Source organism: Arachis hypogaea, chromosome 4 (assembly GCF_003086295.3).
Source record: "Arachis hypogaea cultivar Tifrunner chromosome 4, arahy.Tifrunner.gnm2.J5K5, whole genome shotgun sequence".
Lineage (NCBI taxonomy): Eukaryota > Viridiplantae > Streptophyta > Magnoliopsida > Fabales > Fabaceae > Arachis > Arachis hypogaea.
In genome coordinates, this window is record NC_092039.1 from 96,425,512 (window position 1) to 96,452,980 (window position 27,469).

Consider the following 27,469-nt stretch of genomic DNA (forward strand, 5'->3'; position numbering starts at 1 on the left):
CTCCTCCATCAACACTTTTCTTCCAGCTGCGATCTCCTCCATCAAAGTTTCCTGCTCCATCATGTTGTGTTCTCTGAAGCTTCTCCTTCTCCATCTTCGTTGAACTAGGTTTATATACAAATCCACATTCTCTTCTTTTAATTACTCATATTTTGTATTTGCTAATTGTTACTACTTCTATATCTTTAATGCTAGGTTTTGATTTTCTCTTTGTTAGCAGAAATTGGGGGTAAGGTCTTCATGAAATTCCTTCAATTTTTTTTTCTTACATGCATGTATACAAATTTGCATTCGTTTCGCGGTTTTGATTTGTAAATATGCTTTTGGTTGGTGATTTATTGATTCGCATAGAACGTGTTTGATGAATTGCTTGAATGTTTATCTTTTTTGTTCCAAGGCAATCGAAGATTCTAGAATTTCGATCGTGGTTTTCTCCAAAAGCTATGGGAATTCGACGTGGTGGTTGAAGGAATTGGAGAAGATAATGGAGTGTCGGAGCAGCAAAGGTCAGAAGGTTGTGCCGGTGTTTTACGGTGTTGATCCATCGGAAGCTGGGGCAGCCTTTGCATACCGGGAACCGCTCAAGGAAGCTGCTTGCCTTCCAGTTTTTGTTACATATATCAGCAGGTACTTTTAAGTTTTAAAGCTATTTGATTTGAAGAGAAAATAATGCTGAACTGAAAATCTTTTTTTGTCTATGCATTTATTTAATCATTGTTGTATGCGACATATCTCTTTTTCAGACATATCAACAAATTCTTTTATTAGCTTGAACGATAGCTACATGTATTCAGCAGTCGTCGAATGCTATGAAACTCTCAAGGATATCATTAATAACCTCCTGCAACATGAGGAAGATAAGATGTAAGGGAAAAAAAGATATCACTATCTCGCATGCTTACATATTTAGTTTCTATTTTTATTTCCTGATTTCATTTTTAGTATTCTCTGTTAGGATTTTGCGAAATCAGAAAACATGATTTTCTTGTTTTCAACTTTTTTCTTCTCAAAATGTGAAAACATAAACCAAACAGTAACTTTCTTTCTGCTTTTACCGAAATCCTCTTGATTATTCAACGTCTTCCATGTTCATTTTGCAATTATATGCCTAATTTTGCAAATAATTAACTAATTTATTTTGGCCTATTTAATTAATTTATTAATCCAACAACATACATAAATCAAAGATAATATATTTATTTACCTATTGTCCATATTCATTTTTCTTATAAATTGTAATTTGAGAATAACATATTTGCTCTATTTATTTAATTTTTTTTTGTCTCTTTTTATCTTGTAGAAAAAAATTAATTTGCATATACACAACTACTTGAGAAGGAAAAATTCACAAAGCCACTGTTACGACCACGAAATTATCATTTGAAAGAGGTAATTATAATTTTTTTATAGTTTCTTTTAGAATACTATTTAAATATTTAGAATTAGAAGTAGTTAGAAGCTGTTTAGTTAGTTATACTAGATGAATAGTTAGACTTAGCTAAGTGTAACTCATACATGTCTATTAGCATACCCTGGTAATACAGTGACCGTGCATTGATTAGAAAGCTTGGCTTTGTCATGACTCTAGATTCATTACTGAACTTTCAGTTGTAGAAATCAGTCATATGCTTATTAGTATCCATCAGTTGTAGATCATTTGCTGCTTCCAAGGTTTTTGTCATTACTAACCTTTCTAGCTGATTTATTATGATTTATTATGATTTCTTTAATTCTTTGGATGCTGAGAATGTGATCAAATTAATAACAAGTATTAGAATGCACTGTTACTGTTATAAACAAATTAAAGTTGGTTAAATTTCACTCATTCAACCTTTTAAAATTTGAGTTGTTTTGAGGCTGTGATTCTCAGCTATTTTGAGGTGTTGTGTATCTTGGTGAATATTATAAATCATGGCAAACAAAACTTTCAACTTCAGTGTTCTGATTCTTTTTTTTACAGTTGAATGATTCAAGATGGGATTCAGATTTTGAGAAACTGTGGAAGCCTCATATACAAGCTAGAGTTTGATTACCTAGAGTTTGATTTTGGTTTGTTGATTCAAAATCTGGTATTTGGTCTTGCCTTTAATAACTGAGTTCACTAACATGTGCCATGTTATTGCAAGTTCTTTTTTATTTAAATTACAAGTTCTTTTTTTATTTAAATAAATAGCTAAGCACATAAGACTTCTTTTTGGACAGTGTGAGAATGTGCCTGAGCCAGGAAATAATCCTACCAGTGGGAAGGTATATTAAAGCAAATTCCATTACCTCCAGTATAGTTATTGCTATAATATTCTGCTTAAAAATGGCATGAATTTATAACAAAGATCCATGTAAAGTACTAGATATTTACCGAGCACTGAATATTTAATAGTCTGTATCTGTTTTTTTATTTCAGAATGGATCATTCCTAGGGCTGCTGTCTGCCGTAAGGTATTTATTTATCTAATCAAGGCAAAAGCAAGTTCTCATACCTTTCACTCTCACCTTCCACGAACAAGGCAAAAGCAAGGTATTTATTTATCTGATCTTCTCCCGTTTGAACTAATCATGATTCAGAATCTATATGCAAGTTGATGGTAAGCTTCTCTTAATTTGGTGTTTGCTTTCAGAGTTGTTGATGATACGAATCCAGAAGAGATAGAGATAACAACACCTGCTTTTAACAAAGCAAATTTTGAGAGGGTTGAAAGGCTAATCAAAGGTTGGTGTCTATTTCTTCCCTCATACATATATATAATTTTGAGATTTGTTTCTTGATTTCTTTATGCTTATGATCAAATGAGCGGAATTAAAATAGAGGAAATGTACACAGACAATGAATTAGGAATGAAGGCAATGTTAGTTATTTCTCATGTCACAAAAGAAATATTTTCGGGACTGTAGACTCACTGAAGTCCTAATTCTATTTTTTTATTATTGTCAGGTTGTGCCTAATACATGCAGTAGAAGTCAACTTTGAAGGCAATGCTAGTCTTTTACTTTTTAATTCCTAGTTTGACATTGTTGAAGAGAAGGTGCAGAGAACTCAGCATCAATCGCTGGCCTCATAGGAAAATCAAAAGCTTGCATTTACTCTTACAAAATCTTATACTTATAATTATTGGGCTGATCAATGATTGAGTGAAAACTGATTATTTTAATTGAATGTAAGAGATGAGCTTGGATGATGAAGTTGGAGTGTTGGAGCAAGAAACAAAGATGTTGGAGTAAGTTCCGGGATGGAACTCACACAAGAGACCAAGAAACTAAGGCACTTATTATTTTCTTGTATATTCATATTCTAAGTAGTAAAAACAGCACTTATTAGATGGTTTAAATACATTATTAGATATTAACATAGTTTAGGAAACTCGATGGTAAATTTAACTAATTAGTGCTTATTGCAATGCTTGTATTTTGGTTAGTTTAGTAAGACGAGTTTTTGTATAGGAATTATTACTTTTGATTTCCAATAATAAAAAATTATATATTATATTAATACTTTGTTTATGAGTTATAATATTTCATTTATGGATTATGATTTTTTGTTATTGTGAACTTTTAATCACAAAATTATTTATTTAACGCGATAAAAACGTTAGGAAAAATAGCATTTTTAAACGATAAAAAAATGTCACTGTTAGGGTAAAATGGCGGTTGAAAATGTCATTTTAACCAACTAAAATGCTACTATTAGGGTAAAAATGGCGGTTTAAAAATGCCGTTTTAATCAACTAAAACGTCATTCTGTCAAGGTAATAATGGCGGTTCAAACCGCCATTTTAACCTATTCAAAAACCGCCGGTTTAGCCTATCCAAAAAACCGCCGTTTTAACCTTGGAAATAACGGCGGTTTGAACTGCCGTTTTAACCTATTCAAAAACCGCCATTTTAACCCAGGGAATTGTGGCGGTTTTTAAAAAACCGCCGTAATAACCAGAATGGCGCCCATAATTACGTCGCTTTACAAAACCACCATTCTTGGTAATAATGGCGGTTCAAACCGCCGTAAATACAAAAAGAACTGCCGTTTTTACCAGAATTTTTTTTAGTGTTTGGATTTATTGTGTGATTGTTTTTGGTATTTGTTGTAATAGATCAATCTCATTATGTGCATAATATGCTTTTGGTTTGTAAATATCAAATTTAGACCATGTTACCATCTTGTGTGTGCTTGTGGTGGATTGTTGATGTTGAATTGAGTGGGAATCAAGTCTTTGATCAATAGCCCCCTGAGAAGTACTACCTAAGGCACTATCTTGTGATGTGTGCTCATGATTTATATATTGAGTTGATCCACTTCCACCTAAAGTCTCTTCAATTGGTAGAGAATTAGTTGTCACATCATGTGGTGAACTTTGATTTTGTGAAGTAGACATAAATTAATGTGTGGGAATGGAAGACACACTATAATAAGAATATATAGAATTCATAGATGTAAAATCAATGTTAGTATTGTGGCTAGAGTGATTTAAAAACAACTCATTGTATGAAAAGGTCAATTCATCAAAAATTACATGCCTTAATATATACACCTTTCCATTTTTATTCATGCACTTATATCCACAAAAGTAAGAATCATAACCAAAGAAGAGACATTTTTCAAACCTATATTCAAGTTTATGCTTATTGTATGGTCTTAGATAAGGAAACCAAGAACACCCAAAGACCTTTATCAAACTATAATCTGATTTTCTTTGATATAATTTTTCATATGGAAATATGTGGTTAAGCACAATAGTAGGCAGCTAATTCATGAAGTAAACAGCAATTCCAAAAGCATCCTCCCGAAATTGCATAGTAATGGAGGATGTTTCCAACAAAGAGAAACCAATCTCAATAATACTTCAGTGTCTCCTCTCGGCACTACCCTGTTGTTGGTGTGTATAGAGACAAGAAAGTCTATGTTGTATACCATGCTGAGATAAGAAGGTAGTGAAAGCATTTGACACAAACTCTCCACCATTATCCATTTGTAAGGCTTTAATTTTGTGGCCAGTAAGGGTTTTAATTTGATTTCGAAAAGTTTGAAAGGCAGTAAGTGCTTGTGACTTATTAGTTAGAAAATATAAAAAAGTATACTTAGTTGAAACATCAACAAAACTAATATAATATCTCATACCATCTCTAGAGATGATTGGAGATAGCCCCATATGTCGTGAAAATTAACTCCAAAGGATTGTTATACACAGTATATGAAGCATTAAAGGGCAAAACATGCATTTTAGAGATAGAGCATCTAAAATCTATCTGATAAAGATTAAAAAAATTGATTAATTAAAACTACGTTAATTGAGATTAAGATATGCCTATTTGACTTATCTTCGATGTAAGATTGACAAAGTAGGATTAACTCTTTATAATCATCATGTGTTTATGATCAATGGCTAGGATATGTAACCTTAGCTCTCAATCCATGCCAAGAGGTTTCTTTCATTTGCATTTTCCTTTCCTTGCATTTTATTGCTTTGACTTTTACTTTCTTGCATGTTAAGCTTTTCACACTCTTGGTTGAGAAATTGGGTGTTTGGGTGGAATTGAGTTGTGGTGGTCCATTTTTCATTTTGTAACAGTCCAAACCACCTGCTAGCACGATATTGTCCGTTTTGGCACACAAGGCCTCACGGTTTTACCTTTTATGATAGGGATGCTAGCCGAGGCCTCCCACACTCACTCATCAAAACGCGTCATACTAGGGAGAGGTATCCACACCCTTATAAGGCATGCTTTGTTCCCCTCCCCAACCGATGTGGGACCTTACAATTCACCCCCCTAAGGGAGCCCACGCCTTCGCTGGCACATTGATCCGGGCTCCAGCTCTAATACCATCTGTAATAGCCCAGACCACCCGCTAGCATGATATTACCCGCTTTGGCACACAAGGCCTCACAGTTTTGTCTTTGACGATAGGGATGATAGCCGAAGCCCCCCACACTCACTCGTCAAAACGCGTCATGCTAAGGAGAGGTATCCACACCCTTATAAGGCAAGCTTTGTTCCCCTCCCCAACCGATGTGGGACCTTACAATCGGATAGTGAGGGTGTTACACATTGGATTGATATGCCTCATGGTATGGTTTTTGTTCATAGTGCATTGGTGGAGGTTGTTGCCAAGAGGATTGATCACAAGCATATGGCTCCTCCCACCTTTGATTGTTCCATCCTTAATGCATATTCTCATTGTATCTCCTATTTTCTACAACATAGTTAGAACCAAACTCATAGCCAAAGTGAGAATTCATGGTGAAAATAGAAAATAAAAAACAAGAGCTAATAAGAAATAATGAAACTAAATTCCTAAAACTAGCAAACTAACAAAGAAATAAAAAAACATTATTCACAATATTAACAGATATACAATAACCAATAACAAGCACACATTGCAATTTCCCGGCAACGGTGCCAAAATTTGATGTAGGATTTTATGTCGGTAAAGAATTTCTCAATGAAATCTCATTGCAAGTATAGTTCTAAACCAACAATGAATCCTCACATCAAATTTAATATGGTTGTCACTAGTTTAACCCCAATAAAATAACTGAGAGTATTAATCCCGAGTCGTTCTCCCTAAGAATTACAATGAAGTGCTTTATTATTGGCTATGAAGGAATATTTTTGGGGGATTCTTAATAAGGAACAAGAAATGTAAATAGCAAAAGAAATAAACTAACAACTAAGAAAGCTCTTGGCAAGGGATGAGAACTAGAAGTCCTATCCTCATTATCATCATCAATTGTGCCAAGAATTGTCCATTGCTCCCACTTAGTTAACCTCTAACTATGAAGAAAAGTCAAGTGGATACAATCAACTTGAGTCCATAAGTCCTAGTCAAATCCTAAAGAAAGACTAGCTTTATTGGCATTCAAATAATCAACTTGCAACTTTCAATTATCAATTAACAAGATAGTTTGATAACTCAAGCGTCTCCAATTACTCAACTCAAGCCAAGAGGAGAAAAATCTAACTCATAACTAAAAGAGACATTTCATCAAACACACAGAGGGCAATAAAAGTAAACATCATAAATTGCAAGAATTAAAGGAAGCTATAACTACAAAGGCAAGAGATCAACAATAGGAAACTAAAGCAAATATAAAAAGGCATGGAAATTATAAATTGCATTAAAAGGAAATGAAATAAACAAAAGAGTTCATAAACTAAAACTGACAAAATAAAGGAATTAACAAAAGAAGTAGAATGAACTAAAGTGCTAGAACAATAAAAATTTAAAGGAAAACTAAATTGAAGAAAGATTAAAATCTAGATCTAAGAAGAAATGGAGATGAGAACCCTAAAATCTAGAGAGAGGGTAAGCCTCTCTCTCTAGAACTCTACATCTAAAATATCATAAAACCTAAAACTAACACTACTTGGTTCATCCCCCTTTAATCCTTGGGTTCAATAGCATCAGAAATGAGTTGGATTGGGCCCAAAATGAGCTAGAAATCGCTGACCACGAGTTGCTTAAAATGGCCCACGCTGATCCTGCGACACGTGCGTGTGGATCGACGCGTACGGGTCACTAAACGTCTTGGCAACTATGACAAATTGCATATCATTTTAAAGCCCCGGATGTTAGCTTTCCAACGCAACTGGAACTGCCTCATTTGGACCTCTGTAGCTCAAGTTATGATCGATTTAGTACAAAGAGGTTAGGATTGACAGCTTAGCAATTCCTTCATTTCTTCATGAGTTCTCCATTTTTACATGATTTTTCTTCATTCCCTCAATCCGATCTTTGCCTTCTAAACCTGAAATCACTTAACAAATATATCAAGGCATCGAATGGAATCAAGGTGAATTAAATTTAGCTATTTTAAGATCTAAAAAGCATGTTTTAACACTTAAGCACAAATAAAGGAAAATTTACAAAACCATGCTATTTTAGTGAATAAATGTGGGAAAAGTTGATAAAATCCTCTAAATTTAACATAATATAAACCCTAAAAGTGGGGTTTATCAACCTCTCCACACTTAAACAATAGCATGTCCTCATGCTAAACCAAGAAAGACAAGAAAAAGGGGTATGAAAATTTATTCAATGCAAATAACCTAATAAATACTCCTATCTATATGAATACAACTAAATGCAAAGTGATTCTACCTACTTGATTAAAAGTAAATCAATCTCCAAGAACATATATGAGCAAGTAGGGCTAACGTAGCCTCAAACTTCCAAAGCCTCAAATTAACTCACACCAATGTCCAAGTTCAATTATAATAAATCCACCAAATCAAGCTTCTAATTACTTAATTTAACACCATATCATACAATTTGGTACAATGTCAAAATTAGGGCTCAAATAAATCGATGAATCAAGAGGGACAAAGGGATATTTACCTTTACCCACTGAATTTAATGATGGAAACTACCAAGAACATAAAATAGAGAACTTCTATAACATCAAAATCACCGAAAATCCTTAATACCCAAGCTTAAAATGCAAATTCAGATTTAAATGAGAAAATGGAGTTGGGATTTCGAGTTACTCATCAAAATAATCAGATAGAATTGAAGAGGAAGAGACAAACTTCACATGACAGCAAATGGTGTAGCGATCGGAGCTCCATAGCAAAAGTTATGGTGATTTGAAGGTGGTACAGAAAATTTTAATACCGATACGCATAAACTATGTAAAAAATAAGCCAAGCATTTTATCAAACACTTAGTGTGCATAAAAATAAAATAATATTAAATTACATTAAAATAAAAGCTAACTACCAAAAGCAAGAAAATGATAACAACAATTAAAGGAAGCATTAAAGGAGCATAAAACATAAATTACATTAAATGTAAATTAAATTAACAAGAGTGTGCATAAATATAAAAGGTAGCTAAAATGAGAAACTAAAGAGATAAGCTAAGGAAATTAAGACAAGATAACCAAAAATGTAGAAGAAGATAGATGAAAACAAGAATAAAAGTAGAAATTACAAAGAAATTAACTAAAAACCCTAAGTTCTAGAGAGAAGGGAGAGCTTCTCTCTCTAGAAAATAAACTACATGACAAAAATCTAACCCTAATTGCTCTCTCCTTTCACATGGAAGGAGGCCCTCTTTGATATAGCACTCAATCAACTTCAGAAGGTCCAAAACTGGGCCCTGGATGCCCAAAAATCGCCCCAGTGATTTACATTAAATGAGTCACGCGCTGGGACTTGTGCGTACGCACACTTGCTGATTTTCTTCTTGTGCGTACGCACATGATATTGTGCGTGTACACACATGGCTGTGTGGTTCTTGTGCGTACGCACAGTAGGTTGTGCGTATGCACACGACAGTGTGTGCTTCTCCTTTGATTTCTTCATATTTTCTCTCTCTTGCATGCTCTTCTTCCACTCTTATCAAGCCATTCCAACCTATTACACATGAAATCACTCATCAAAACTATCAAGGTATTGAATGGGATGAAAGTGGGGTAAAATTGACTAAATTAGGCACAAAATAGCATGTTTTCACAATTAGGCTCAAATTAGGGAGAGAACACAAAAGTATGCTATATAGGTGCATAAATATGGGTTTATGTGATGAAATCCACTCAAATCTATCCAAAATATATTGTCAGATTTGGATTCATCAGCCGTCCATCCATATTCACTATTACCACTACCACTGTAAACTCCGTTAAATTAGTAAATAATTAGTCGATAAATTAGTTTTAATAAAAAAGATTGGAAATGCGAATATTATATTAAATTAGGATAGAGCTCATCGAAATGAGAATTTTGACACTAATTTCAAAGAAATCGGCCCAAAATTGGACCGAGCGGATCGAACTGGTTGAACCGGACCCAAACTGGACCGTCGGTCCAACCGGAGCGACCTATTAAATGAACCCATGCCTTTCTTCTCCCTCATTTCAGTAGAAACGAAGCTGAAGCACTCACAGGGGAGAAGAGAAAGAAAAGTTTCCCGAACCCTTACGGTATATTCAATTTGCCGTAACTCCTCCGTCTGAGCTCTACGTTTCTACCAGAACAATTTCATAGGTAAGTCATTAAATACTCCCAGCCACTCCTTTCCCCCAATTCTTGAAAGTATGGTACGGGTATTGAATTTCTTTACTTTTTGATGTTTTAGGATCCAATTAGCTTGAGCAAAACGCTCACTCTTACTTATGCGAAGCTTGGGTAAGGTGAGAAAACCATAATTCCATTTTAATTTCACTGAATTTGAGCTTTGAGTATTAAATTGGGTATATGTATGTTATAAATGTATATTAGGTTGTGAATAAATAATTAGAGCTTGGAATTGTGAATATTGGAACTTGGAGGAACCTGAGCTTAGTGTTTACTGAATTTTGGAAGGGTTGTGTTTGTTTTGGAAGGGCTGTGTTTGTTTTAAATAAGTTTCCTTGATCACTACGAGGGAATCGGCCAAGGTATGGTTTAGGTTTCTTGCATTTAATATTTAAGGTTCTGTGAAAACTTAGGCTAGATGACCATAGGATAGGTTAGAACGAATGTGTATATAATTATTGTTTAGCATATTATTAATCAGTTGATTTGGTTGGATATTTGTGTGAATTGAATAGCTTGATGATTATAGATTTGAGAATGTAAGTTTATAGTTAATAATGCTTGATGAATTAGTGGTGCTTTGGTGAATTTGTTGATGATATGAAATATGATTATGGTGGTGATTATCATGGTGATGAAGAGGGATATGCAGTGTTGATATGGTAGGTTTGAAGGTATATAAAATGAAACTTTGAATTGAAAATGAGGTTTGGATTTGTTTGCAAAACTTTGGTTTTGGACTGAACTTCGCCGGGCTGTAACTCGGCTTACGAAACCCCAAATTGATTTCAACTTGTTTTAAATAAAAATTGAGTTCGTGAAGTTTATGCTATTTGAAGAACGGAGAAAAAACGATTTAAAATCATTAAGTTATGTCCGTCGGAGATTTTGGTATGAATTATGTAATGTTGCAGGTGAGATTTTCATAATTGTGCAGCTCTTTGGTCGATTCCTCTTTTTTTTTTGAAGAACGTACATCCACGTGTACGCGTGGCATGGAACTTTTGGGGATGCGTACGCGACTGATCCCATGCGTATACGTAAGGGTTAGCAAGCACGTCCACGCGCATGCGTGACCCACGCGCACGCGTGACATGAAGTTTCCACCCATGCATATGCATGACAAAGGGACGCGCGTGCGAGCTGCAGCTTCACACTCCCACGCATACGCGTGGCCCTTATTTCAGGAAACATGATTTTCAATGTTTAAAACTGTATTTTAAACCTCTAAACCTCTATTTTCATTCTTTTAGTCATTAATGATAGTATTAAACCTGATATTCGGATGATGTTAGGAAATAGGGTTAACTTGGAGATAAAGTAAAAGTGAAAAGTGATGAAATGACTATGAAATGTTATAGATGATCATGTATGATACTTGACTTGATAATCAAATGAATGATCATGCATGATACTTGACTTGAATGATTAAATGATCTGAGATACAAGATTCCCTAGATAAAGTATCGTGGCTTGCCACCACGTGTACTAGGTTGAAAACTCAATACTCTGTTGACCCTACGATGTAAGGATGACCGGGCACTTATAAATTCCCGGGAATGTTAACCCCATTGAGCAATACTGATTATTTGAGAAAAAGCTATGCATAGACTCTTGGGGATGCACGTCGAGGGACAGTCTAAGGTTTTCGGACTTGTCGGGTTGGCTGGATAATCGACAGATGAGCCTCATCAGCCATAGGATAGGCATGCATCATATGCATACTACTTGATTTACTTATTTGTGCATTAACTGGGTGTGCCTAAGTGTACTTGACATGTTAAATATATATTGTTACCTGCAGTATTTGTAACCTTCTTGTGCTTGTTTTTATCTGTTTATTTGTTTGTGAAGTACTGATGGAGATGGAGGTATGGAGGAATGCCAGTATGGGATTTAAATTTAAGGTTAAGTTAAGTCATGTTTAGATACTCTTAGAAAACCACATTTTTATGGCTTCTGTCTAATACTTTAAGTTCTATAATCTAAGTGTTGGCGTTCTAGGATTGCCTCTGACATTTCCAGGACCTTATATATTATGTGTGTGACACCTTTACCATACTGAGAACCTCCAGTTCTCATTCCAAACTATGTTGTTGTTTTTTAGATGCAGGTCGAGAGGCATCTCGTTAGGCATCTGGACCCCTGAGGCGAAGTGGTTATTGGGTTATTTTGTTGTACAGTGATGTATATATATGTACTTAGCTTTCTCTCTCTCTGCATAACTTATTCTTCTGATCCTCTTAGATGTTTAAGGAGAGGCAGGATTTTGTTTATGTACATTTGGATTTTGGATATGTATGTATATATATATATATGTGTGTGTGTGTGTGTGTGTGTGTGTGTGTAAATATTCTCCGGCTAGTCTTGACTTCGTGGGCTGAGTTAGGAGCTTGTTATTTTGTATCTTTGACACTCTATTCCTACTTTCATAATCTTATGCTTGATGGTTATAACTTTCTTAGCACGCAAGTTAACTCGTTTCTTGAGCGTTGCGCTTTTATTTCGCGATTTTTATTTTTCCTATTCTTCAAAGCTCCTAGTATATTACAATCTTTCTGCTATTAAATGTACACATTTTATTTTAGAGGTCGTAATACCACACCACCTATGTTTTACGACTTAAGCATAAAGCTCAGTGTGGTAGAGTGTTACAACCACACAGTTGCCGCAACCAGTGAAAGACTAGCGAGAATCTTTTCGATTATTCTTCGCTGAGGAACGGATGAGGCTCTCTCTATCCTATTTTTTTGTTATTTTTGTTGTTGTTGAATTTGAAAGAGAAGTTATTTGTTGTTGTTGTTGAATTTGAAAAATTTGAAGTATGATATTATTGGTGGTGATGACCATGGAGAGGGAAGTAGTGGTGTGGTCGTCGATGTGATGCAATTGAAATAAAACAAAGAGGTATTTCTATCATTTAAAAATTATTGTGTTTAAAAACATAATTTAATATTAAACATAATCTTAAAGACTTTTTTGAACGAAAAAAAAGGTAGAAACAATTTTGATTTTTATTACAAGTTCTAGGAATCAAACAGTATTTATTCTTATAAAATAAAATTGTACTAGATCAAATTATTAATATATTTTGTATTTATTTCGAACACACTTGTTGAAAATTCTACCTCTGTGTTTCAACCAGAGTTCTCAAGATCGAATTATTAGTGTTTTCTTTTTATTTTCGTTGTAGTCACACATGTTAATATTATAATACGTTTTAGACTTAAGTTTTATTTGGTTGGAAGAAAATAATTAAATAAAAAAGAAATAAAGAAAAAAAATTAAGTGAATTTTTATGTTTTGATATATTTAATTAATAAAAACATATTATAAAAGATAATTTTTTTATATTATAAAATATATTAAAAAGTAGTATTAAAACAAAATAATATAACAAATTTTCTATCACTTTTTCATCTAACATAAAAGGAGATTAAAATACAGTTATTCCCACAATCTCTTTTATATTATTTGCCTTTTTTTATAATTTTTTTTGTCAAATAAAATATTAAAAATAATAATTTTTTCTTATTTTTCCCTCTTTTTCCTCCCTTCACTCTCTTTCTAAGTATTTATCAGTTTATGTTTATTAAATACTTTTGTTCTGTGTGTGCTGAATTTGTCATGAAAGTAGGTTTATTTCTTTTGCTTATTATGTATGAATAAATGGAATAATAATTTTTTCTTTTTTAATTTTGGGAGGCCATATTTTGTATCTAAAATTGTATTCACGTGATAATGCAAATTTAAATATTAGCATTGAAAAAAAAAGTCAATAATCATTTTTATAAGATAAACAAATTATTTTTCGAGTAAATTAATAATATAATATTTGTTAATATTAAATTTTTATCTTCACTTAAAACAATTTAAAGCATTTTTATTTTAGTTTCCACTTAAAAGAAAATTAAAATTTTACCCCTTAAAAATATTTTAAATCTGTATTAATAACTAATAAGTTCACTGTCCAGCTTTTTTACAGAAAAAATTAAAGAAGGAAGGGCTAAGGATAATGATATACTATCGATACAATAACTATGGTTTTATTTTCTCAACGCAACATCCACCTAAGAAAACTCAAACATTCCTTCATAACTATCTATGATTAACGAGATGAAAATTAAAGATCAGTTGCTTAAAGTTCAAAGATGTAAATATATTTTTGATCACTTAGAAGAACTAAGCGATGGAGCTGACGTCGATGCAGCATTGGAACCAAAAGTCTGAGGTGGTGCTTGTGGAGGCACATGCCTATTGATGAGCTCACGTGCAACTGTTTGGAGATCAACACCACCACCTGCAGTTGGGCCTATTGGGTTGGCAACAGCCATGTATTGGCGTGGGTCCATCATGGCCCGTTGATACACAGCCCAAGAAGCTTGAGCCGTTGCTAGATCAAAGTGGGAAGATGGATCAAAGGTGGCCGGCATTGATAAGGTGGCGGAGGCAACGCCCACAACCATTGGTAAGTCCGCAACTGAGAAAATAGTTGATGTCGGCACTCCTTGCGTTGGAGGAATTGGTGGCGGTTGGCGTATCTCCATTGTAGCAAGATGATTTTGTAAGAATGAGAGTTCGGCTTGTAAAGCCAACACCTACATATAAAAAAAGATATCAGAAAATATCACAAATGAAAAACATTACATTATTAACTAGGTGTTTAATGTTGTTTATATGAAAATTAGTCATGGGAGAAATAGTATGACTAATTAAGAACACAATTCTAAATTCTCTTTACTTTAAGCAAAATAAATAAATAAATAAAATTCCTAATAAACAAAAAATTCACCACGATTTTACTATTTTCTTATTATAATTATATAATCTTTTATTTATACTATTTATTTCTCTCAAAATTTATCTCGATAATACCTAAATAGCTACTTATTTTCGATTTATCCTATTATAAATTCCATCATGATCAATCAAATACTATTATGGTAGGCTGTTTCTAACTTTCTATCATGTTTATTTTAAATTTGCATATACTACCCATAGACTCTGGTTGATTAATATATACACTGAAACATAGACATTGAGACATAAATTAAAAAAAAAACATAAATACAAAATATATGTATACATATTTTATGTTTGGCAAAACAAATACATAAAACACACAAAATCTTAAAAAAATTATAATATCCTCATATTCTATTTTTACTATCATCACTCAAACTTTTCATCTACCACTACCTATTTTTCTCCCTCATCATTCATAACCAAAAATAAATCATCCAATCAAAAGATAAATAAATAATTAAACATCAACTCAAATTATTATTACCAACAAGATCTCTTTCAAAAATCAATTCAATAATTTTTATTTTTTAATTAAAAAAATAATGGAAACAGATAGAGATTTCTTTCCGTGCCACCTCACCCTTGTAAAATCTGGTCAAACTGTAATTAATTAAATAATAAAATAAATAGAAGCGAATATGGTTAGAAAATTTAGCAATCGAAATTTGATAATTTAAATATGATATGTGGACTCAGTGAATTTTTCTGAGTCGAAAAATATAATTTTCTGAATAAATACGCACTGAAAATTTGACCGGCAATACTGGCTGAGATCTATCTGGTAGTGCAGTTGAATAAGTTAATTATAAGTGAAAAAGGTTAGGAAATGAGAAATTATAATTTGGAAAGCTAGAAATATTTAAAATACGATTTAAAACTCTAATCTTAAATATTTTGGCCCAAAGTTGGGCCAACAGACTAAAACAAGTGAGCCCAAGACCCAACATATATAAACATTAGTTATGAGCATTTCAGCTCATTTACCCTAGAGAATGAGAGAGGGGACAGATAGAGAGAAGAGAGAAAGAAAACCTAGCTTTCTAAACTTCAAATCACCATAACTTTCTCTCTGGAACTCGATTGACGAGCTATTTGCTGCCACGCATCGCTCTTCTCATTCTCTACACTTCTATCTAAGTTTTGTGGTGAGTATTACACTGTCCTCTACCCAGTTTTTATTTTTCTCTTTAAATTCAAATTTAATTTGAATTTTGAGGAAATCTTGTGATTTTGGTTGTTTAGGAGTGCTCGAATATGAGTCATGGGTGATATACTGATATTCATCACAAACTTCAGTGGGTTAAGGTAAAAAAACCCTCCAACCCTTGTGATTTATCATTTTTATGAACCCTAGGTTGATTGTAAGTTTGAAATTGGTTATGTTATAGTATTGGTTGATTTTGGTGTACAATTGGAAGATTGATATTGCTTGTGAGACCTTGGTGAGGCTTGGAGCTAAGAGTTGGTGGAGACTTCCAAGAAGAAGCTCAATTATTTTGGCTAAAAGAAGTACGGTTTAAGTTTTATTTAAGTACCGTGTGATGTGATGAGAATTCCTAGGCTAGATGTCCCTAGGATTAAGTTTGGATTGTGTAAATGGTTGGTACTAATATGTATAATTGATATGTAATGTAAATTAATGATTGGGTTGAGAATTGTGTGAATTTGTATGTTTGATATGTTGAGAATTTGATGAATTGGATAATAAATATTATTTTGTGGAATATGCATTTAAATTGTGAATTTGGGCTAGAGGCCAGAAAGAGCTAAGGAAGGTAAGTGATGTGTGTATTGTGTGATGTCATATGAGATTGAATGGAATTGTGATTGTTGTTATTTGGTTACAATGGATTATAGGAACTATGTGGTTATTGGTTTTGAGGGAGGAATTGACGTCTTTATTGATAATGCATGTGAGTTGTATATGATGATATGGATTTATATGTATTAGGGGATTGATGGAATTAGTATTGTTGGAACTTGAGATGTGGAATGAAAAATATGATATGGTATTTTGTTTGAAATTGAGTTATTTGATTGAGATTGGTCAAAATGGTGGATTGGTTGATTGTGAATTTAATGAGAATGTTAAAAATATGAGTTGAAGAGGGTTGAGGTTGATTTTGGTAAGTTTTGGTTGGTTTTGAAAAGGTTTAAAATTGGTTTGTGTTGAAAATTTAGTTTTTGTTGGTTTTTATGAAAGTTGTGATTTTGGTCTACTTTGGCAGAGCATAACTTGGTCTCCGGATCCCTAATTTGTATCAAACTTATTTAGAAATAAAATTGGATCCGAGATGTTTATGCCGTAAGAACGGGTGGAAAATGATTTGAAATGAAAAAGTTATGCCCGTTGGAAGTTTGGGGTTTGAAAATGTAATCCTGTAGCTTTTTAAACTTAGTAAAATTTTTCGTAAAACGTACTCCGACGCGCACGAATGGCCGACGCGCTCGCGTCACTCATGATTTTTACTTTCTCACGCCTGCGCCTAGCCAACGCGTACGCATTGCTGTATTGATGCAGGTGCGTGGTATAAATTCCAGAGATAAGTCAATTTAAGTCAATTTAATACCCTCTTTGAAGAACAACTTTGTTCTACACAAAGATCCGCAAATAAAACCACCTTGAGATAACATAGTCATTTCTTTTGGAGGTATAGTACATGGCTCTGTTTCAAAATCAAAGATATTGATTGGAACAAGAAGAGATACATAACTACACCAATAAAGTAAAGTAGTGAAATGTAAAGAACAATTAGGTAAGTAGAGGCATGGGCTGGTAGGCAAACAATGATTTGAAGCAACTATTCTCCTAAGAGTTAAGTCTCGAAGTGGTCCTCAAAATTATATTCGAGCCTTAAAGTGTCCCTGAAGTTAATAGTTACATATATTCATCCCTTGAGTTGCATTTCAGGACCCAGAATACAAGAATTTATATTTTACTTGTAGTTTTAAAAATGTTGTTGAAGATATTAAACCTGATATATATCCTTTTTATTTATAAATAGATAATCCTCTCTTAGATGAATTCATTACTTTAAATTCTACCTTTATTCTTGTCAATACATTTATCTACTGTTGTTAAAATTATTATTATCTTAATTTGCATATCCTATCTAATGGCTAGTAATATTTGTTTTTTTCTAATAATTTGAAATCATTTATTCCTCATTCAATCATCGATTCATCACAGATTCTGATTGACTTATTATCAAAGTTCTTAATATGTTACTATTACTATTATATGAAACTAAAAATATTATTGATATTTGACTTGGTTTGCTTTTTTGGCAGATAGATTACTGTGTATTTTATTTTCAAGCTATGAAAGTTGAAAATATGTTGAAAATTAAGGAGGATTTTGATTATAAAATCTTGTCTCAAAAGCTTGAGGTACAGTTGGATAAGCTTATTGCAGAAAATTAAAGGCAAGGAAAAGCTTTTGATGATGAATTTGAAAAAGAGGTTGAAATGTCAGATAGGGTACATGGAATTGGTAAAGGAGTTGGAGTAGAAATTACTATTAAATCAAGAAAGACATGCTCCATTTTTTGTGGTTCTCCGAGCATCGCTTCCATTAAAGCGTAAGTTGTTTGATCTCCCAGCTGCGTTATTCCTACTAGCCATTTGAATATGTAGAATAGAAGGTCTGCAAAATAACTACGAAGAAAAGAGAACAATAGGTCTGAAGAAAGAGAAGTCAATTTGGGGATTAGGGATTTTAAAATTGGTTTAGGAACCAAAATGTCATAAAAAAAAGGTTTCATATTCTATCGAAATAATTTGGATTTTATTTCAAGCCACTACCACCTGTCCACCACATGTTTGGCCAAGGTTCTTAGGTTTCTAATGTCGAAACATATCGCAAAGAACTACTATCATTTCTCTAAAGTGTTGGTCATATTATATTGTAAACGTAACGTTCATTAAGAAGGTTGTGTGAAACCCAAGGTAGGTACTTCCCCACCAACTGGGGTAGTATTTTCGCCACCCAGTTGACAACTTGGACTACCTTTTTTGGATTGCATGACAATGCGGCACAGCTGGATGCTTCTGATCAATAGAACAGGAAGATGAGTCAGCCAAAAAGAAAGAACACCAAAAGTAACGACCACTAAGATACGATAATGATTCGATCTTTTGATCACCCATTTTTGGAAAACCATTTTTGGAAGCTTCTGTTTTACACACATAAGATTGGATTGCCTGAATCATGAGTCGACCCTCTTGTGATACATATCCATTCCATATTTTATGAAATCACTTAGATAGAAGCATGTTGGATGATAGAATGATGACTGAGTGCTATACATATGGATTTTTCTCAAGCAAGTAGAAACCTACTTCAAGTAAGTTCTCTCAGACTTCTCCTTGTCAGTCAAGCAAGTGAATACCTATCTTTAACAGTCGAAGTACCATAACCATTCCCTATCGGTGTCAATCCTCTCTCGTAGGCTTGAGAAAATATTTTTTTACACCATAACTAAATCAGATTTGTTTTCTATCCATTCTAGATCCAGATTTGGCAAAAAATAAACATTAAATACATAATAAAAATATATTATATTCACAAAAATCCAGAATAGAACTAAAAGAATGCAAAATAGAACATTTTCATTGTTCTCAAAGATTCTTCTTTCTTTTCCTTCCAAAGAGATGTGAACATCTCAAATACTTGATTAACTAAAAAGATTGAAATTTTGCATAAGAAGAAAGATAGGAAGAAGGAAAGAGAAAAGAAAAAGAAAAAGATTGGCAGAGAAAATGAGATGAAAGAGGGAACAACCAAGACTCGACAATCTACAGGAAGCGACAATTCACAGGCAGCGATGTTGCTGGAAGCGGCGATGAACAATGCGATGTAGAACAACATTGACGATAAGAGTAATGTGGTTGGCTTGAGAAGGAGAAACAGGAAAATGCTGACAAATATGAGGTTGAGGAGATGACAAGATGAGGTTGATGAGTGGAGACTTTGATTTTGTAAGAGTGGAATTGAGAGTAGGTGAATATGTGATTATAGAGATTGAGAGTAAGGGAGGGGCGGTTGCAAGGGTGATGTTGTGAGGCAGATAATAAAATCTAGGGGTTTTTAATTGTATATATATATGGTGTTGTCTCTAATGGCTTGGGAAAAGCCATGGCTTTGGTGGCTATGAGTGATGAACTTGTAATAACATAACACGTGGCGGTTTGACTTTCACAAAAAAATTGAAAAAATAGATGTGAATAATAAACTTTTTCTTGTCTTTTTTGTGTTCGGCTTTGGGCTAAAAACTAGTCCTGAGTGAAACAGATCAGGTTTCGACCCAAATCGAGAGAGCTTACCCAATCCCAACCCATTTCTTCTACTGAACCACCATGGATATACTCCACCTTCTTTGTCGGCCTTTCCTCTACATTTGCTACAAGAACGTATCCACCCATTCCATCCCACCACCGTTGATGCGCCTGGATCCGACCTAGTTCGCCTCAGCAGAAGATGTTGCTGCATGTGTCTATGCTGCTTGTCGCTACCACTTGATCTCTGGTATGCACTAGAGTTTCATGGCTCTGTTGGTGGTTTGGACCGCCACTGCGCTGACGAGGTCCTCAAGCCTCCTCTCTGCCACCCTCGAGCATGATTTGCAGTGCTTGATATTCTCTTCAAATAAAAAGCTTCGCTGTCTCTATCATTCATATGCCTCAGGTGCTTGATGTCCTTGAAGAAGGGAGATGATGCCGCTAGAGTGATTAAGCCCACAAAATTTGACAGCGAAACCACGTGGCCTTCCTCCATCGCGCGTTGATTTTCTCTAACAATGTCCATTGCACATCTCGCCCATTTTTGGTGGTTGCTGGCCATGCCCTCAATATCTAACAGGCTATTCCACTAATGACATCCATATCCCTTGGCTAATAACTTATTTACACCACTAGCCTTACGAAACTAACCAAGATTTACCGAAATTAGAAAATTAATACAAGACTTGAGGACAATATACCACACTCCAACTGTCAGTTTCTCATTGGTTGGTCAACTTATAGCCACTACTAGCCACTGAAACCACGGCCACCAGAGACGCATATATATATATATATATATATATATATATATATATATATATATATATATATATATATATTGGAGATATTATAGTAATTTTATACTAATGGGTATTAAACAAATATCCACGAGGAGGATGCTTCTTCTCCTACCTTCACGACCCCGTTTATTAATCAGATATTCGTCCTTTGTTTCTATGAGTAGAAAATACTCTCCAAATCCATCTCTCGACAGGTAAATCCTCGCAGATACCCACTTCATCGAGAGAAATTATTATTGTTAACCAATACTCATAAGTAGCATAAGCAAGTTTAACAACATTCATTATAGAAAAATCTATCATAGCAATCAATATGCAAGAACGGTTATTGTTCATACTTTGGGTCGAGTTGTACGACTTGGGCTGACCAAAGACACAAGTGACCGACTTCTTCAGGTTGGGTCCCCACCGACCTTTTCTAAAAAGAGTTCGGCCAAATCACCATAGAGGCCCAAGTAGGCCCAAACAAAGGAACCAACCCATTCTAAAGGCGGCAAAGCCAAGAAAGATAAGGTGGTTTCCCTAAAAGATAAGATGACTTCACCCAAAGGATAAGATAGGATAACTAACTTATCTCCAGGAAGATCATTCCACATTATTATAAATATACTGGAGCACCCAGGTATAACTTATACTCTGATTCTACACAAAATCCTACCTAAAGCACGTACTAACTTAAGCATCGAAGTCTCTTGCAGGTACCACCCCCCTCCGATGACGAAGGATCAGCGGTACCACCAAGTGCAACAAGTCGGATACGGCAGCTCCGGCCGCAACAGCAGATCTTGTCCAAGATCGATCTTCAGTTTCAGGTAACCCTCAGAACAGTTATATAAACCAAGATCTTTATACAAGAAAGACACTTTGATAATTGATTGTAATATGATTATAGATGAAAATTTAGGTATAGTTAGAATTGATAGCTGAGAGTTGTTAGATGATAATTTAGTCAAACCTGTTAAATTATTTAATGAATTTTAATTATCAACTTTATATGAAATTAACTGTACCTGAATTTTCACCTAATTATATTATAGAAGAAAAAAAATGAAACTATGAATTTGAATTTTGTATAGTAATAGCTTTTTGATACTCACTAATATTATACTCTTAGAAACTTTTTTCCCTTTACATCTTTTATTATTCTCTCTTCATGATTCATTATTAGAGAGTTTCACTTAATTAAGGTCTCATTATGGAATATGTCTATGTGTCAAACTTGCAATAAGTTTTACGTTTAATTTGATAAATATTTTACTTTTCATAAGAGGTTGATTAAAGTTGATTTTAAAAAAATAATTTTTTTAAATATTAGTATTTATATTTAGTAAATTAAAAATAATTTTCAATAAATATATACAAACAACAATAATGTATTTAGAAAAATGATTTTAAAATTTAAAATAATTATAATAGACATAAATAAAAAATTTAATTGCAAATAAAATTTTACATCAATAATTTAATTAAGAGTAAATCTAAATATTTATTAATATATAAGATTTTATTAACTTTTTAGTTGTAATAAACACAAGTTAATTTAAAAAAATATTTTTTAAATATCTTCAAACAAAATATTATGTACACATAAAAAATTAATTACTAAATTAATATTAGATATTTATATATAAATACATATATTATTTAATTTATTTTTAATATTATTTCATATTTTAATATGTATTTTATACCGATAACTAATTTAATAACTGATTTTTTATGTACACACTTAGAACATCCCAACTTTTCAAAATCATAAAAAAATGTGTTAACTTATAGAATAATAAATTTGAATTATATAACTTTATTCAAAAGAAAATTATTATAAAAAAGACATACATGCTATGAATCATCATTTTCCAAAGTTTAAAGTTTAAACGGATAATTTATAACATGAATAGTCTTATATATTTAGTGCGCTCCTTTTATATAAGAGCTTTTCACATGGATGATTTTGTATCTTTTAAAACCCAACTCAATTTTTGTGGAAAAGAAATTTTAATCTACAGTTAAGCCATCTCATGCAACTCGAGTATGGACAACATTAATTCATGCCATATTTATATGTGTAATATACAATCCATACTAATGTTCATTCAGAAATTGCATAATACATATCTAAAATTTATCAATAACAATTTTTATATCGGATTAATTAATTAATTAATAACAATAATAATAATTTGATCTCTATTTTTTTAAATATTAGATATTCAATTATAAATAAAAATGAAAAAGTAATTAATCTTTAATATTCTTTTTAAAAAAAAGTATATATCCAAATAGTAAGAAATTTTAGATTGGAGAATTTTGTCTCAAAAAAAATGGTAAGTTAGTCAGATTTAGGGGCGGAGCTTAGTAAAAAAATGGGGCCATAGTTCTCCCAAATTTTTTATAAAAAAAATTAGTAATACTTCTTTAAAAAAATAAAAAGTAGTTCAATTGGCTCAAATACTTTATTATGACTTAAAGCATTTAGGTTCACTTGCAGCTTCTCTATTTGCATTTTGCATCTCTTTATTCAACAAGCAGCTCTCTTGATTGATAGATTGATTCGTCTCATATTAACTCTTCCAGTTTGACAGCAAGCAATTATTTTCAGCAATGAAAATAATAAAAAAAGAGATTGAGAAAGAAATTACTGAAAAGTTTAGTTCTGATTTAATTATTGAAGATTTCAAATCACTAAAGATTTGAAGAGTACAATTATAAACTATTTTATTTTTTTATTTGTAAAAGTATTTATTTATTGTCTTATTAATAACAAATTTAAAGAATAATTATATTTATAAATTTTATTTTAATATAAATAATATTATTATTAAATTTTAATGTTAAATTTTTGTCTCTTATAAAATTTTGTTTCAAGTTCTACCACTGACTCAGACCTATTATTTTCAATTGGATAAATAAATTTTTGAAAGTGTGACAAAAAGATTTATATGTCTTATTTTTGTAAAATTTAAGAATCTCAACGTAATAAAATTTTTTTGAGATAAAAATATCGAAAGCAAAAATTTTTAGAGATTTATTTATGTATATACTCTTAAAAGAATTAGTTTTATATTTTTCTAGAAAATAGGAACTGATTAATTAATTTAAAGTATCACCTTAACTGTATTCAAAAGAAAAATTAATTGTTTTAGAAATACAACAAGTTTTTAACTCACTAGGTGGATCTTATTGATTAAGTGAGACTAAAGTTACGTTTGCATATCTGATAATAAAGCTAGAGTTACACATTGATTTCGTAGCTTTGTTCCAAAAAAAATGAATGTGATTAAGAGCCATGAAAGGTAATTAATATTCATTTTTATTTTTATGTTCATTTTAAGAGAAAAAAAATCAGAATACATGTATTTTGATCCTTTAAAAAAAAATAAAAAACAAAAGGAATTAAAGACAGTGACTATAATGTTGTTTAATTAAGCTCTAGAAATTAATCGATGATATATCTCCCTAAAACCAGCAAAAACCAAGAACTAAATTCATATTATATCCGACCACTCATCATTTGATCATTTTTTTCCTGAATTTGTTGTTAACCGATCTAATAATTTAATTAAGAGTTGTGCCTTAATTTCATTGAAATATGTAAAAACTCACTAATAATTTTTAAGATGCGGTTAATTTACATTTTTATTTTTATTTTTATTTTTATTTTTATTTTTAATGTTTTTATTTTTAAAATTTTATAAAAAAATAAAAATAAAAAACAAATTAAAATATTTTTTTTAATGATTTTTTTTATACGGTTATTTTTATTTTTTAAATTTTTAACGGTTGTTAACCGGTGCACACAAAGCACTTCTGATAATAAGGTATTGTGTTGAAGGAATACTAATGCAGAATAGAGAGATCTTTTTATTTACAGATTAGAATTAGGTAAAGATTTATATAAATTATCTTTTTGTGGAATTAATAATTAAGAATTATTAGATGATAATTTATTTAAATTTATTAAATTATTTAATAATTTTTAAATATTAATTTGTACGTGAGTTTTCATCTTAGAATTAAAACATAAATTAAAGTTCGTTTATTAGAGGCTTTCCTAAACAAATTACTATTCATCAACATATACAAAATTAAAAGTAGTAGATTTAATTTCAGTCTCTCCTTTCGTGCTTTCACTTAATTTGTGAAAAAATGGCACGAAAACCATCCAAAAGCGGTGTGAACATCTGAAAATGGGGGTTGTTAATCCATTCTCATTTATTTGCTAACAAACAAATTAAAATGAAAGAAGTTACAAGACTACTATAAATTTGGTTTTGTTTTCGTATTCTTGAAATTTAATGTATATTCAGAAAACTCTTGGTAATTAACAAGCAAGTATTCTAAATTTGAATTCTTGAATAAAAAATATAAATTAATTATAATTTTTTTTAAATTGTTCATGCGTTAAATGTATTATAAAAGTTAATGGATAGTTTGTATTTTTATTTTTTATTTTTAGAAATTTATTTCCTTATTGTAACTCATCATGTCCTTAAAATACTTTTAATTATACTAAAATGAATCGAAATATATAGCATTAAAAATAATATTTTTTATACACTCAATATATTACCTTGTAAATTAAATATAACAATTTTTAATTTGTGTTTTCTATCATAATTATATATTTTGTACGTTAAAAATTTATTTATTCCCGAGTCAAGGGAAAAAAATACATAAAAAGATGAGATTACTAAAACCTAAATATTTATTTAATTAGCTTATTGTAGAATTAAGATAGCTAAAGGAAACAAACAATGAATATTATGGATATATATATATGCATGAACTATGAAAAACACAATCTCAGATGGATCACATAATCATCTTAATTTATGTTATATGATGGGTAATCTCAATTGAAAATTTGAAATACGAAAATGTTTAATAACAAAAAAAAAAATTAACCAAAATCAGTCATAAACCTATTTTATTTAGTATTCATTAATTGTTGTAGCATATAATGAATGCTAAATAAAGTAAGATAAGTAATCATCTTAATTTATGTTATATGACCGGTAATCTCAATTGCAAATTTGAAATAAATAGTACCTGTTGTTGAAGGGTAAAGATTTGACCAACACATCCATAAACAGGATCTCTCATTCGTGCTTGTGCTTCATAACAAATAGTAATAACAGCATCAAGCCTCTTATGAACTGGAATTTTCGAAAGAAGCTTACCAACGTTGCTAGCCCCAAAAACCTTGTGCACCGACGCAAAGTAGGTTGCACCTTGATCTGGATCAAAGTACGGCGCAAAGACGCATCCCGGAGCACATTTCCTCCTCAGAAACTTGCAAGCGCCGCAAGGACCGCCACTGCCACTACCCCTACTTTTGGTACCACTCCCACTAGCGCCACTGCTGCTACCGCCGCCGCCGCGGCTTGTGCTTGCACTCATGTCTAATGGGTAAACGTCCTCACTACTACTCTTTTCTTTTGATGACTATATATATATATAGATACCTCTATGGGAAAAGCTAGGGTTTTAATGCAAGCATAATAATATTTGATAAGGAAAGAGAAGAAGAGAAGAGGGGTATTAATATGTATGAAAATGGGGCTGGTGGGGCTAGAAAATTTATGAGTGGGGGTTTAAATGGAAAAAAAAATGAAGGTGGTTTTATAGCCACGCGAGGGAGAAAAGCCTTAATCTCCAAAGTTGGTCATTTGCGTGAAGGAAAACATGAGTTACATGGCCACCTTACAAACATTTGTATTATGAAAAATATAGGTAAATAATTAATAATTAATAATTTTATATTTTTTAAAAATTAAAATTTAAATAATCATTAATTAATGATAATTAATAAATATGAAGTTAAGTTTAAAAATACTTGTTAGTTTGTTATTGATTAGATTTTTGTTGATTATCTAACGGAATAATTGTTAATTTGTTATATTATATATATACAAAATAAATAATATATAGATTATACATAATAAATAATTTATAATATATAATCTATTATATATCTTCTTATTTATTATATATAGTATATTCTATGATGATTATAATTATAATAATTACAACAGTTATGAAACATTGACAATATTTAAAAAGTATATATTAGCTAAACTTAATAGCATACTTCAATAAAAAATTATTATATTTTTTTTTACTATTTGATAATATTTTTTAATTTAAAATACAAAATGTGATAAAATTAAATTAAAAAATGTTGTTAAAAAGGTAAAAAAATTTACCTTAATTTTATAGTTATATTTTATAAATTGTTCATATACCCTGCCCTAACACTAAGGCTCACGATCAAATAAGACAAAAAGGCCCCATCCATAGATTAGCCTCCCCACGCAACCGACCTCCATCCAAGAGGTCGGATTCTACAAAAACTCCACTAAAAGGAAGTCAGGAGTCAGATTAGCTGGCAGATAACACTTATTCAAATGAGTAACTGCCCCTAAAATCTCTCAACCCACTTCCAGGAGTCAAATCTCAACCTCCCTAAGATAAATGGACGGTTATCCTTCTTAAAAGGTGAAACCACTCCAACGGTGGTTATGGGTTCACCCCTATAAGTACATTGACAACCCTCAGGTATCTCTAAATTC

The 27,469-nt window shown here is 31.9% G+C and overlaps 1 protein-coding gene and 1 long non-coding RNA gene across 2 annotated transcripts; one reads left to right on the forward strand and one right to left on the reverse strand.

Moving 5' to 3' along the window:
* The first annotated feature begins 1,273 nt into the window (after positions 1-1,273).
* LOC140184329 (uncharacterized) lies at positions 1,274-3,345 on the forward strand. Its single transcript, XR_011880774.1, has 4 exons — positions 1,274-1,389; positions 1,961-2,247; positions 2,402-2,707; positions 2,930-3,345. It is a non-coding gene; the product is annotated as an uncharacterized lncRNA (long non-coding RNA).
* Positions 3,346-13,940: 10,595 nt separating this feature from the next.
* Positions 13,941-26,445, reverse strand: LOC112797003 (LOB domain-containing protein 30). Its single transcript, XM_025839720.3, has 2 exons — positions 25,947-26,445; positions 13,941-14,603 (listed from the first exon to the last, which is right to left on the reverse strand). Exons 1-2 carry the CDS (start codon positions 26,295-26,297, stop codon positions 14,175-14,177), a joined length of 780 nt encoding a protein of 259 aa, XP_025695505.1. The 5' UTR covers positions 26,298-26,445; the 3' UTR covers positions 13,941-14,174.
* Positions 26,446-27,469: the final 1,024 nt, after the last annotated feature.

Bases quoted from the DNA above. Each gene is read 5' to 3' on its own strand.
- LOC112797003 (XM_025839720.3), bottom strand. From the start codon at position 26,297: ATGAGTGCAAGCACAAGCCGCGGCGGCGGCGGTAGCAGCAGTGGCGCT. The intron at 14,604-25,946 runs GTACTATTTATT...TTTTATATGTAG, and splicing joins TCTTTACCCTTCAACAACAG to GTGTTGGCTTTACAAGCCGA.